The sequence below is a fragment of the Balaenoptera ricei genome, chromosome 1, assembly GCF_028023285.1.
Source record: "Balaenoptera ricei isolate mBalRic1 chromosome 1, mBalRic1.hap2, whole genome shotgun sequence".
Taxonomy (NCBI): Eukaryota; Metazoa; Chordata; class Mammalia; order Artiodactyla; family Balaenopteridae; genus Balaenoptera; species Balaenoptera ricei.
Window position 1 is genome coordinate 143,359,775 of NC_082639.1, and position 14,836 is coordinate 143,374,610.

At 34.9% G+C, this 14,836-nt stretch overlaps 1 protein-coding gene across 1 annotated transcript in view; it reads left to right on the forward strand.

The window, feature by feature from the left end:
* XPR1 (xenotropic and polytropic retrovirus receptor 1) overlaps positions 1-14,836 on the forward strand; it is a 195,376-nt gene that overhangs the window by 143,974 nt on the left and 36,566 nt on the right. Inside the window, exons 8-11 of the mRNA XM_059937461.1 lie at positions 1,956-2,146; positions 2,358-2,537; positions 8,446-8,617; positions 9,753-9,947. Coding sequence (XP_059793444.1) covers positions 1,956-2,146; positions 2,358-2,537; positions 8,446-8,617; positions 9,753-9,947 — 738 coding nt within the window. The remainder of the gene's footprint in view (positions 1-1,955; positions 2,147-2,357; positions 2,538-8,445; positions 8,618-9,752; positions 9,948-14,836) is intronic.

Sequence of the window (14,836 nt, forward strand, 5' to 3'; positions counted from 1 at the left end):
ACCAATTATGTGAAAAACCTTTCATTGGCTTTATACATCTGAGTAAAAGCTTAAGTCTTGACAAAGTCCTACCTGATCTGCCTCTAGGTAACTTTTTGCCACTTTACCTCTCATTCATTCCAGTCATAGTGGCCTGGCCTTCTTCCTGTTCCTGGACTACACAAGGCTTATACCTATCTTAAGGCCCTTTGTACTTTCCCTCTACTTGGAGCCCTGTTCCTCCAGATAGTCACATGATTAAGTCTCTATTTCCTTAAGGTTCCTGCAAATGTCATCTTCTGAGAGGTTTTCTTGACCACCCTACCTAAAATAGCACCTAACATTCTTTATCTCTTTACTCTACTTTTTTTCCTTCGAAATACTTATCTCACTATCTGACATTATACAGAATAGAAGTTGCCTGAAGACAGGTATTTTGTTTGTTGTTCATTACTGAATCTCCAGCTTTTAGAATGGTGTCGCACATAATGGGCACCCAATAAATATTTGTCAAATTAATGAAAAACTGAGTTTTCATAAAGTAAAAGGAAAAAGAAACTGATATATACTGAATATTCAAAAATGGACCAAACGTACTGTTTTAGGCATTTAATACATGTTGTTCAGATTTAATCTTCTTAACAAACTTATGAGAATAGGTGTTCTCCCCATTGACCAACAAGGAAAGTGAGACTTAGAAAAATTTAATAATTTGCCCTAGTAAAGCTAGGATTTGAAATCTGGTCTGTAGTATTTGGCTCCAAAGCAAAGGCTTTCTGTACCCTGTTATTTTTAAATTATTAAATGTGCTATGTGCTATAGAGAATACAAAGATAAATAATGAATGGTTATTTAAGTATATAAGATGTATATAATTAAATTTCAAATGAGTAGTGCTAACAGTAAATTTTATAGTTATTTGGAAAATTGAGAAATTGGTAGCCAAATTGAAATGTTTGGCACAGAATAGGCTCAAAATGAAACATATTGATTCAATAAATTTATGAACAGATGAGAATCTGACTTTTAAGTAATAAGTACAAATAGAATTTGTCAAAAGAAAGAGCAAGGCCATTTTAGGTACAGGGGACAACATAAGCAAAAAAGTGAATTTGTTAAAAGGATAATAAAATTTATCAGGAGATAAGAATTTAGGGGCACTATGAGATAAGTTTGGGAAACTTAATTGGAGATCAGATTGTGAAGAACATGAATTGCGAGGCTGAAACGTTTGAATGTTATAATTATTGGAGATCTATAGGATAGTAGTGATACTGAACGTTTGTATGGGCATATGAGCAATTGAATGTGGTAATTAAGAGTATGGGCTTTGGAGCAAAACTTTCTGAGTTAAAATCCTGGCTCTGCTTTATCCTAGCTTGGTAAACCTGAGCAAATTACTTAACTTCTCTGCTGTAGTTTTCTCATCAATCAAATGGAGATAATAGTTTTTAATTCACAGAGCCATTGTGAAGATTAGATGAATTGTTATATGTAAAAATACAATCCTTAGCACATAGTAAGCATTCTATAAATACTAATTGTTGTCATTTATATGACATTTCAATTTTCACATTGCTTTCATATATACTCTTCCTTATAATTTTCATAGTAACGCTGTGAGCTAGGCATCACTATATCCAGTTCAGTGATGGACAAAACAGCCAAAGAAGTTGTGTCATGACAGAAATCCCCAGCTGACAGAACTGATCTGATCGTTCTAATCTATTTCACCATGGACTAATATGCTGAAAGTCAAATTTTAGGAAAATTTTTCTGGTGGAATTTTGCAGAGTGAAATGAAAAAGAGAAAGAACCTCGAAGCAAGTTTATCAGGCTCTTGAGATAACCTAGGTTTACGTTTTATTTATTAAAAATTCTTATGCCAGGGTTATATCCTTGAGAATTAAGAGAAAAGACAATTAAAGGAGACATTATAAATTTTCTAACTAACCAATTAGTTGATATTCTTTCAGCTGTATTTAAACTTGAAACAGATAGAAGTATTTGGCCCTTGATAAGAATCTATCGCGGTGGCTTTCTTCTGATTGAATTCCTTTTTCTACTGGGCATCAACACGTATGGTTGGAGACAGGCTGGAGTAAATCATGTGCTCATCTTTGAACTTAATCCAAGAAGCAATTTATCTCATCAGCATCTCTTTGAGGTAATCAAAGCAAGACATAAAATCCCATGAATATAGTTTACATTAGCTATATAGATGGTTTAGTGGGTACTAAAATTTATTTTCTATTTGAAGAGGATTGTTGATGTAATAATTAAACATTTTTCTTACCTCTGTTTTATTAAAGATTTTTTAAGTAATGGTAGAAATAAAAATAATTTTCTTTCTCTTTGTCTTTCCCATCCTTTATCAGATTGCTGGATTCCTCGGGATATTGTGGTGCCTGAGCCTTCTGGCATGCTTCTTTGCTCCAGTTAGTGTCATCCCCACATATGTGTACCCACTTGTCCTTTATGGGTTTATGGTTTTCTTTCTCATCAACCCCACCAAAACTTTCTATTATAAATCCCGGTTTTGGCTGCTTAAACTGCTGGTAAGTCCAGAAATTTGTGTATCATTTTTAGAGTGGTATATTGGTCATTGGCTTCCTCCAGAATGAAAACAAAACTCCTGTATTGCACAACTTCAGAAGGCATGTTCACATTGTAGTCTAAATGAGTGGTACCCCAGCTCCAGGGGCAAAGAACACAGTATGAATGGTACACCTGATGTTGTGCAGTAAGAGTGGCCCTGGGAAAAGCACTCATGCATTTTTTCCTCCAAAATGGAATATGAAGTGTCAAGATACTGAAATGACTTTAAAAATTAATAATAATTCATAATTAATTACTTTACAGATTATTTAATCAACTGTGATAACATGTAGAATTTTCCTTTTTTTTAAGTGGTGCAACTATTACTTTCCTGTTAAATTGCTATAAGTAGTCAATCAAACATTTTTATTTTATGAAGTATTGGTTCTCTAAAAGCAGTAGGAATATCTTGTCAGATCACCAAGTTTAATTTGAGAAATTGACTTTATAAATTCCATTTCTTCTTCCACTTTACCTATTTCTTAATGATCTCAAAATCAAGCAGTCTCAGCATTAGGATATAGAATTTCCTGCAAAAATGGTAGCTGTATTTTTTGGGATATTGTAGACTGCTCTGGAAAGGAACTTCTGCTTACTCCCAGATTTAACCAGCTCTATTTTGAAAATCAATTGGGAATGCTTTCATATAATTATTTCTTAGATTACAAATTACAACTAACAGTAGAGTGAAGGTTAGTAATTAAATTGACCAATCTCCACAGACTTCCAGAATTCTCATAATTATCGTCTCACTTTTTTTTTCACCTTATAAAGTATATTGCCTTGAAAACTATAGTTTTTATTTCTTTTTCCTTTTGTATGCCCCTTAGGTTTAGGAGAATTTTTGTTGTTGTTCTTAGCAATATGCTCTCTTTAGCATTCACTAAATTTTTAAAATCTGAAGAAATAAAATATGACCTTCCAATTAAAAAAACATAGTAAGCAGTCAACAAATAAAAGCAGCCTATGTTCCAATATAGGCAGGTATTTATAGCAATCTGAAAAAGAAAATGGCCCAAATCTTGACTTTTTTTCCCCCCAAAGTTAATTGTTCATTTATTTGTATTTCTTCTTTCTTCCACTAGGATTTTTATCACAAACTGAGAATCTCCCTCTTTTCCACCAACTTCATTAAAATATAAATAAATAAATAAGCAAGCAAGCAAGCAAGGAAGCAAATCATTCCCTTAAAGTATAGCACCACTGGGCCTAATTTTGAGTTTGAATTCTGAGTGTGTAACTTAGATGTTCAAGCATATTTTAATAAATCATAAGTTATACCATCACCTTTAATGTGTTTTGTCATCATCTAGAAAACATGCTTTTTAGAAGATTTTTTTTTAAATATAAGACAAAAGAAAAATTTGAGCCATTTTTCTCTTGAAATTTATACTAAAAATAAATCATTTCCAGTTAGTACAACAATATTAGATTACCTTTCTTATTTTGAGATTGTCATTTTATTTCTAGATTTTGTGGAGTTTTTAAACTGTGTTATTTGCATAAAAAATATAATATTCTTCTGGTTACAAGGAAATAACTACAAGATTATAAACACCTATTTTTCCTTCCTAAATTATTGTGAAATCTCTATAAAGTTATTTTCAAATGAGATTTGAAAGACTTAGAAAACTCAGGTGTTAATATGATTGCATCATTACAATAATAAAGTAATACAGTTGTGTACATTATGTGCTAAGTGAACATTTCCCCAGTGCATCCTTCTTTGTTTAAATGGGAAGCTGGTATGATTCATGAATGACCAGTTATTCTTATTAGCAGAACGATTCCCCATTGAGTAGACATTTATCTGTGCATCTGTTTTGTGTTAATAAATGAGAACTGTTGATGGAATGGGTTGGCAGGGGTGTAATAAGAAATAAGAGAATAGTAAAATATACTCTCAGAAGCAGTGAAGTACGGAAGGAAGCATTGTGATTTGGTATATTTGTAATAATTGTAAATAGTAAAAATGTTATTTATAGATTATTTTAATATTAATTGACCTATTGACTTATTTTAATTCAAATCTCACTGAGAAAATTTACCCTTAGAGTTATATCTAGTGATTTAACAAGAATGTTTCTACCCTATTTATGTTTCTCTGATACAGCTTTTTTTAAAGCTTCATCCTAAAGTAAACTACATTTCCCTTTTTCTTTTTTACTTTAATTTTTAGTGGAAAAAGAACGTGTGTCACTTGGCCATAGTGGTAGGCACTGGGCACCACTTATATTCATATTTAAATTTGAATCTATGGAATTGATATGTTACTCCTCTCCCCAAAAGAAGCTAAAAAAATTTTTTTGAGAAATTGATTTGTTTTGATATTAGTATTATATATCAAATTAATACAGTTTATTTACATTCATTAGGTCATATATCCTCTCTCCAGATCTGTATTTGTCCAACTTGGAAATCCAGTTAGGAAGCATAAACAATGCCTCAGATTTTCTGAACAAAAGTATCAAGTTATTCTTATAGAAGGCTGCATAAAGTTTTTAAATTAGAGTCTTTTGCTATATTATTTTGGAATTGGTTTTTCCAATATTTTCTTTAGTTGTATAATAAAATTTTTACACGTGTCTATTATAAGAATAGATTAGAGAAATATTCTCATTTAATAATGTACTATTCTGGACATTTTATATGTGTCAATTTATTTAATCCTTTTAATAAACCATGAGGTTGGAGCTACTATTAATCCACAGTTTATAAATGAGGAAACCTAGGTTCAGGGGAATTAAATAAGGTCACAAAGCCAGGATGTAATGGAGATGGGATATGAGCTCAGGCATTCTGGCTCCATAATCTGTGTTCTTAAACACTACCATTTAACAGTTAGACCTGGTGGTCACTTTATCTACATGTTTAACTTTGAGTAGTGGATCAACTAACGGAATCTTAAAATCAGATTTGGAAAGAATGTGATTATCCACAAGTAGAAATTAAGACTTCATCTCCTTAACTGTTTATCTCCTTAACTTCATCATCTTAACTTAGAAGATGATAACATATATTCTTTGTAATAACTTGTTAGTGGCCTTTTTGTGTATGTGGGTAAAACATCAGATATCCAGGTTGTCTGTAGCTTTCTTAATACAGTTACTCAGTGAATTGTTAGCATTTTAATTTAAATCACAGCAAAGTAGAAGTTGAAAGACCTTTGCCAGAATAAGAAAGGAAGGAGAATTCTCACTCCAAAAGGGGAATTCAGATAAATCTAAGATGAATTTGACTATGTGTTAATGTCAGGGAGTTAAGTATGATCTGTTTATTTTCATTTCCACTCACCCTACCTCTGACCAAACTACTTGTTCCCTTCTTTGTATTTCCAGGGTATTTTGTATGCCTATCTGTAATAGCAGTTACCACATGGTGCTGTCATTATTTCTTTAGGTACTTATTATTTGCCCAAAGGGATTGTGGGTCTTTGAGGGTACAGGCCATGTTTTATTTATTTAGTACCTCCACAATGCCTGACATATAGTAAGTACTTAATAAATCTTTGTTAAATGCATGAATGACTATAATTATGTTCTTTCCTTCATTAGTTGTCTTATACCAATATTTACCACTCCCTTCTTTCTTTCTTTTTTCATCTTCTCTCTTCTGTCAATTTTCCCTTCCTTCCAATTTTTATTTTATGTCACTCCTTTCCTTTTCTAGTGCATCCCTCTATCTCTTTGTTTCTTATTTAATACACTGTCTTCCCCTTCTGCTCTTACAGAGGTTTTCTGTAATAGCCAGGTTTTGAGGCTGGATGTGGCAGGTTGTGACAGTAATGGTAGTCTGTCTAATGTCAGTGAGAAATGAGAAATTTGCCCTAGGCTGCCAGTTTCACAAAAGTCCATGACTAGAGACTGAGTAAGACTTCCTGATCCTTTGTTGTTATATCCTAAATTATTCTCTTGTTTCTGTCTCTTTGAATCTTTTAAATCCATTCTGTATCTAGAATTTCTTAAAATATTATATAAACTGGTACCGGAACCTCTTTGTGCATAAATGATTAACATCTCAATCCCTAATACCTCCTACCCCACGCTACCCTGCCAAAAAAAAAAAAAGTTTACTGTATCTGGAGCTTATGGTTGCAAATGATAATATCTCATCTGGCTTACTAAACAACTTTCTGAAAGAGTAAGCGGGTGATCAGAGATTGAACCGTGGACACAAAATATATCAGCTCCAGAAAGTAATGTCTTAAAGCCTGTATTGTATCCTGCAGACCCCTGGTCTAAATTCCAAAGCTCCAAGACAATACCTGTCATAGATAGTTGACACCCAGGATTGATTTGTAATATAGTCATTTATTATTTCCCTGAAATAATCAAGGGAATTATTTAGAGAAAGAATAGAAAGAACCAGCCAAGTCTGAGAGAAGAGAGCCATAGTCTCCCAGGCTGGATATGTCCATTAAATGAATATACCTAGATGGCAGGAGAGCTGTAGCTTTAGACTCATTTTCTCAAAACGGTTGCTTATGGGCTTCCCTGGTGGCGCAGTGGTTGAGAATCTGCCTGCCAATGGAGGGGGCACGGGTTCGAGCCCTGGTCTGGGAAGATCCCACATGCCACGGAGCAACTAAGCCCGTGAGCCACAACTACTGAGCCTGCTCATCTGGAGCCTGTGCTCCGCAACAAGAGAGGCCACGATAGTGAGAGGCCCGCGCACCGCGATGAAGAGTGGCCCCCGCTCGTCGCAACTAGAGAAAGCCCTCGCACAGAAGCGAAGACCCAACACAGCCAAAAATAAATAAATAAATTTTAAAAAAATGTCTTTGAAATCAATAAAAAGAGGCCCTGTCAATAGACAATAAACCAAGAAAGAATAGTCAACATTTCTAACAATCAAATGCAAATTAAAGCAACATACTATTTTTTTAAAATAACTGTTGCTTAGTCAGAATTCCTTGTTTTAGGAGTCCATTTTCACCTGTGTAAGATAGAAAGGGTCTAACAGGGTGAGGAGGAAAGCTGCCTTCATCCCATCTTCACTTCACTCAAGGCCTTTCAAGGCAGTCTGTACAATTTGAGCTTATTTCTGGTGATTAGTGTCTAATTCTTTCTCTCTCTGCAATGCCAGGATTTTCCTTTGCAGTGGTAAACAGGCTTCCACAGAATACAGTTAGGAGGAGTTATTGTTATAGGTCTTCTGTAAAATGGGGATATGGATAACACCTAGCTCATAGAATTGTTATAATTAATGGATTATAAGAAAGGCATTATGAGAAAAATACACAGAGTGGATTAATGCTCAAGGCATATAACCTGAATTTATTTATCATTGTTTTTGTAACAGTGGGATGTGGGCTGATTTTTGTGGCATAATTTGAAGACAAATGCAATTATCACCAAGGCATTAGTGAAATGAAAGTGACTTTGGTTAGAGAATAATACATACTTCAGACGAGGTGCTATCCTCCCCTTCCTATCCTGTGTAGGCAAAGAAGAGCTTTGTAATCAGTTAGCTAAGATGGGAAAATATTCCAGAAACTATCATAGCACATGGGTCTCCAACAAAATTTAATTTAGACCCTAACGCTAAATGTCCTCTCGATGCATTTGTGCCATTCTCTCTGCTTTCCACTTCAGCTCTTCCCACCTCTCTGCTTTCTGTTTTCTGACTGTAGCTATTCCTGCCTTCCCCCTGCCCCACCCTTTTAATTCCTTTCTTAGTTATCCATTCAATCCCTTCATTACTAATTCTCAACCTAGCCACTGTTGCCAGGTCCCTGTGTTTGTGATTGGTTCATTGATTTCCGTTTTATCAACTAAAGTAATCATGCTGCAGGGTCAGACATGAATTAGAGAAATTTAATATGAATTTTCTTGTTTCTGTGTTTTCTGATTTTTTTCTTTCTCCCAGTTTCGAGTATTTACAGCCCCCTTCCATAAGGTAGGCTTTGCTGATTTCTGGCTGGCCGATCAGCTGAACAGCCTGTCAGTGATACTGATGGACCTGGAATATATGATCTGCTTCTACAGTTTTGAGCTCAAATGGGATGAAAGTGGGGGCCTGTTGCCAAATGATTCAGAAGGTAGGGTATGAATGTGCATCCACACTACTGAACTGCCAATGTAAACCAAGAAATACTGGGAATGATACTGAGGAATTTAAGATCATCCAATAATATTACAAATTTAATTAAATGTACTTGGCACTCCTTTAGCAATCTCTTTATCTGATATAATTTGGCTCTTAAATTATATATTATAATTTTAGCCATTCATTTGCCAGGAGATTTACAACTTAAAGAATTCTAAAACTAAAAAACTTCTAATACATTGGTAATTAAATCACAGATGCTTTAGTGTCAACAATTGCCATCACAGTATTGCTTTACTATGATCAAAAATACTGATAATTTAGAAATTACATCAAGTGCTTTGAGAAAGTCATTATAGATGTTTTTAAATTCTTCTTGGGTACCTTATTTTTCTTTTGGCTCTTTTTATCACTCTTTGTTTATGCCAGGTGTTCAAGTTACTAAGGAATTTTGCCTTAATGACAAAGACCAACTTTAGACAGATTATGTAACATCTGACTAACAAAAGTTAATGAAGCCAGTGCCAACACATTTTCATTGATTGCCAGCAGATCACAATTCTGTTGTATGTTGAACCACTCTGATACATTTCCAGAATTTGAAGAAAACTGATTTACGAACTCTGTTCTTCTCATTTTAAAAGTATAAACTCTGCTGTTTGTTTTCTTTGTTCGTTTTATTTTTTTTTAAAGAACAAGAGTGTGAACAACCTATAGTGGGTATATTGTAGTGGTTTGGAGTTCATGAAATTGACTGGAGTCACCAGTGATATATATAGGCTTTCCAGATGTTTCAGAGCTAATTTTTTTCTCTTTGATTAAGGTATTCATCTTCTAATTGTCTTATAGTTTTACCACAATCCAAAGAAGGTGATTCCAGAATAGATAGTCAGAAATCTGAGCCGGCAGATTTTTCTAAGTTCCCACTGTGTATTTTACCTTCTCTCCGCAGCTTATCAACCACTAAAAAGTTTAAGAATATAATAGTTGCAAAGAAAAAAGTGATTCTGAAACCCAGGGTCCTTGCTTTCATGGACTTGCTAGTGGTTATGATATATGACTCTAAATGATGTGAACAAGTTATTTTTTTTTTAATTGTAGTCTTTTCTTCTTTGAAATCTTCACAGAACCAGAAATTTGCCACAAATACTCATATGGTGTGCGGGCTATTGTTCAGTGCATTCCTGCTTGGCTTCGCTTTATCCAGTGCCTGCGCCGATACCGAGACACAAAAAGGGCCTTTCCTCATTTAGTTAATGCTGGGAAATACTCCACGACTTTCTTCACGGTGACGTTTGCAGCCCTTTACAGCACTCACAAAGGTATTCATTGATTGTGAAAAGATTTTTCAAAATCTGGATTTTCACCACTTGAATCTATTTCTTACTCTGATTACCTTTCCATTTGTCATGCTTCTTTTTTTTCCATTGAAGCTCCAGTCCCCTCAGGTATACTACTTTGTTTTTGAACACAATTTTAGTCTCATTCCAGTATTTACTAACAAGTGCCATTAAAAAGAATCAAAGTCATCTGGAAGAGAAAGGATTTGTGATAACGTTTGAAATCCTGAATTATGTTTAATGGGTTCAATCCAAGACACCTTGGGTTTTCCTTTGGTTTTTTAGACTTCTTGTTCATTAATGAGGTTAGGAAATGCTAGGTGAAAAAGATTCCCTCTAGCAATCATGTATATTTTTAATCGCTTTCCTTCACCAAGTAGTAAGGATTGTTTCCAGCCTATTTAACTGCAAATTGAGTTCTCTGATCTCTCTAGTTTCTTATCTCCATGGCAACCAGTTATTACTTGAGACTGTTCTTCTGTTGGGAGGAGAAAAAGGCTTTTAGGTTCTGAGCCACATACAGGCACTCCTTTTGAATTTTTAACCTTCTCCTAAGAACTGTCAATCAAAGATCTCACTTCCTTTTACTAAAATGCCTTCCTTCTTTGTCTATTTAAATCAGTATCAGCCTACACCTTAGAGGCTACACTCTCATCTGTGAGTGGTAAAGAAATGTTACCAATTGAAATTATTACAATTATTTTTAGATACTTTGATAAAAAGTTCTTTTTCTGTGATTTTTTTTTTTTTAATTGAGATGCTGTATTTAGGAGCCTTAGCTAGTGCTCCAGAACTGCTGCTGTGTGTCTGATGGTCTTGAAAGATTAGGGTGGTTGTTTTTTGTAAAGCTTGTGATTTGGTCCAGCAGAACACTTTATAATGTACTTCCACTTTTTGCAGTAGATTCTGTGATTGCAGTAATATTGATAATGCAGTCAATAATTTTACCACTATGGAGGCACTCTTGTTAAATGATATAACTTAACTAGGTACCTCAGTGAAAGAAATACATCCTGAAGCTCCCTTAATTTTTTTTTTTTAACTGCTCTCTCATGTGCACCTACTGTTTGGCTAGCTCCTCAGACTCTCCATTGTACATGCTTACCCGTTGGTCAGCCTGGGATACTGGTAGATTTTGTACTCAGATTTTGCATTTTACCCTTTCTGCAGGTCTTTCCCTTCAAGGATTACCCCTCTAAATTTCTAGCTGTTCCATCAACCCTGACTCTGTCCTGGAGCAAGTAAGACTGATTTTTCTGTGACTGGAGTAGAAAGAGGGTATTGGGAGCACCCTCAGGCAAAAAGCCACAAACTCATAACTCTTACTCTTTATGCCAACATCTTTTCAAAGTAAGCTCAGGCTTTTTGCCTGCTTTTGGTGGCTTTCCAGTGCCTTCTAATAGTTATTCTTTTTTTTTTTTTTCCTTGAAGTATAATTGAGTTAACAATATTAGTTTCAGGTGTACAACATAGTGACTCAATATTTTTATATAATACAAAGTGATCATGATAAGTCTAGTTACTGTCTGTCACCATAAGAAGTTATCACAATATTATTAACTATAATTACTATGCTGTACATTAGATCTCCATGACTTATTTATTTTATAACTAGAATTTTATGCCTCTTAATCTCCCTCATCTATTTCACTCATCCCCTAACCTGCCTCCCTTCTGGCAACCACCAGTTTGTTCTCTGTATGTATGTCTGCTTCTGTTTTGTTGTGTTTGTTCTTTTTTTGGTTTGTTTTTTAGATTCCACTTATAAGTGAAATCATACACTATTTGTCTTTCTCTGTCTGGCTTATTTCACTTAGCATAATACCCTCTAGGTCCATTCATGTTGTGGCAAATAGCAAGATTTCATTCTTTTTTATGGCTGAGTAATATTCCATTGTGTGTGTGTGTGTGTGTGTGTGTGTGTGTGTGTGTACCCCCCAAATCTTTATCCATTCATCTATCAATGGACACTTAGATTGCTTTCATACCTTGGCTGTTATAAATAATGCTGCAGTAAACACAGTGGTGCATATGTCTTTTCAAATTAGTGCTTTTATTTTCTTCAGAAAAATTCCCAGAAGTGGAATTGCTAGATTGTGTGGTAGTCCTATTTTTAATTTTTTGAGGAATCTCCATACTGTTTTCCATAGTGGCTGCACCAATTTAAATTCCCACCTACAGTGCACAAGGGCTCCCTTTTCTCCACACCTTCTCCAACACTTGTTTTTTGTTGTCTTTTTGATAATAGTCATTCTGACAGGTGTGAGGTGATATATCATTGTGGTTTTGATTTGCATTTCCATGACGATTAGTGATGTTGAGCATCTTTTCATGTGCCTGATATCCATCTGAATGTCTTCTTTGGAAAAATTTCTATTCAGGTCCTCTGCCCATTTTTTAATCAGGTTGGGTTTTTCTGCATGTTGAGGTGTATGAGTTACTTGTAGATTTTGGATATTAACCCCTTACCTCATATATCCTTTGCAAATATCTTGTCCCATTCAATAGGCAGCCCTTTCGTTTTGTTGATAGTTTCCTTCCCTGTGCAAATGCTTTTTAGTTTGATTAGGTCCCATTTGTTTATTATTGATTGCATTTGTCTCCCTTTCTAAGGAGACGTATCCAAAAAAATATTGCTAAGACTGATGTCAAGAGCATACTGCCTGTGTTTTCTTTTAGGAGTTTTAATGTTTCGGGTTTTACATTTAAGTCTTTAATTCATTTGGGGTGTATTTTTGTATATGATGTGAAAAGGTAGTACAGTTTGATTCTTTTGCCTGTAGCTGTCCAGTTTTCCCAGCACCATTTACTGAAGAGGCTTTCTTTTCCCCATTGTATATTCTTGCCTCCTTTGTCATAGTTTAATTGATCATAAGTATTGGATTGGCCAAAAAGTTCGTTCAGGTTTTTCATAAGCTGTTACGGAAAACCCGAACGAACTTTTTGGCCAAACCAATACATGGGTTTATTTCTGGGCTCTCTGTTCTACTAATCATGTGTCTGTTTTTGTGCCAGTACCATATTGTTTTGATTATTGTAGCTTTATAGTATAGTTTGAAATCAGGGCGCGTGTTACCTCCAGCTTTGCTCTTTCTCAAGATTGTTTTGGCTATTTGGGGGGGGGGGTCTTTTGTGTTTCCATACAAATTTGGGTTTTTTTTTTTTCTAGCTTTGCAGAAAATGCCATTGGTATTTTGTTAGGGATTGCATCGAATCTGTAGATTGCCTTGGGTAGTATGGTCATTTTAACAATATTAATTCTTCCTATCCATGAAAGCTCCCCAAATTTTAACTCTTGGTGAAGAATGCTATTTTTCAGTCCAGGCATGCATCATGATTCAGAAGGTTGTTAATAGAGAATTTCTAAATCAGGCAATTAATTTGATACATGCTACCCTGTGGCTTAATAACCCTTTACTTTTCTCCCATCCTGTGTAAAATTGAGTACTGGTTTTTCTTTTCTTTTTTTTTGGTTGAATATTTTAGGATATAACATATCTTTAACTATACTGATGCCATTCAGTAAGAAGCTGAAAATCTGAATTCCTCGAAGCTGCAAACACTCCAAATCTGAATACCTAAAACTAGATATTGTCTTTAGATTTTTTTGTTGTTGTTCATGTACCCATTAAAATAACCTTTTAAACTATTGATATATTATTACTTTATTATCTTTATTTTATTATTTTAAACTATATTACTTCTCAGACATTTTTAAGTTTATGTCTGAAATTTTTGGTCTTAAATTTAAATAATTACAAAAAAGTCTTTTCCCTTAAATTTTAAATATTCACATTTTAAAACAAAGCTGCTAAGTGTTTCTACTAAGTGTACCCAGGTAATCTAAATATAAAGGCATGGTACCATGATTTAATTTTTTTTAATGAAGCAGTTCTACAATAGTCAGAAATTTTACATCTCTGTCCCATTGAACTTTATTTTAGTATAATATACTTTTGTTTTAATGACTTTTGTCTGATACAGAATATGTAAATTGAAATTAAATTATTATTTTTTTTTAACATTTTTTTAAATTAATTAATTAATTTATTTATTTATGGCTGTGTTGGGTCTTCGTTTCTGTGCGAGGGCTTTCTCTAGTTGTGGCAAGTGGGGGCCACTCTTCATCGCGGTGCGCGGGCCTCTCACTATCGCAGGCTTTCCTGTTGCGGAGCACAGGCTGCAGACGCGCAGGCTCAGTAATTGTGGCTCACGGGCCCAGCCGCTCCACGGCATGTGGGATCCTCCCAGACCAGGGCTCGAACCCGTGTCCCCTGCATTGGCAGGCAGATTCTCAACCACTGCACCACCAGGGAAGCCCTGAAATTAAATTATTAATTTCCTATTAGTAGGAAAATTAGTTACTAGGAAGATAAATTCCCATTATTAGGAAAAATACTTGTTAGAATAATTTTTTTCTTTCTGTGTTGTAATTATCATTACTCTGATTTTATCTATAGTTGTCAAAATAACATTACAAATTTTAATAATTATTACACATAAATATTTCTTTTTTTAAAAAATAAATTTATTTATTTATTTATTTTTGGCTGTGTTGGGTCTTCATTGCTGCGCACAGGCTTTCTCTAGTTGCGGCGAGTGGGGGCTACTCTTCGTTGAGGTGCGCGGGCTTCTCATTGCAGTGGCTTCTCTTATTGCAGAGCACAAGCTCTAGGTGCACGGGCTTCAGTAGTTGCGGCTCACGGTCTCTACAGCTCAGGCTCAGTAGTTGTGGTGCACAGGCTCTAGAGCACAGGCTCAGTAGCTGTGGTGCATGGGCTTAGGTTGCTCCACGGCATGTGGGATCTTCCCGGACCAGGGCTCGAACCTGTGTCCCCTGCATTGGCAGGTGGATTCTTAACCACTGTGTC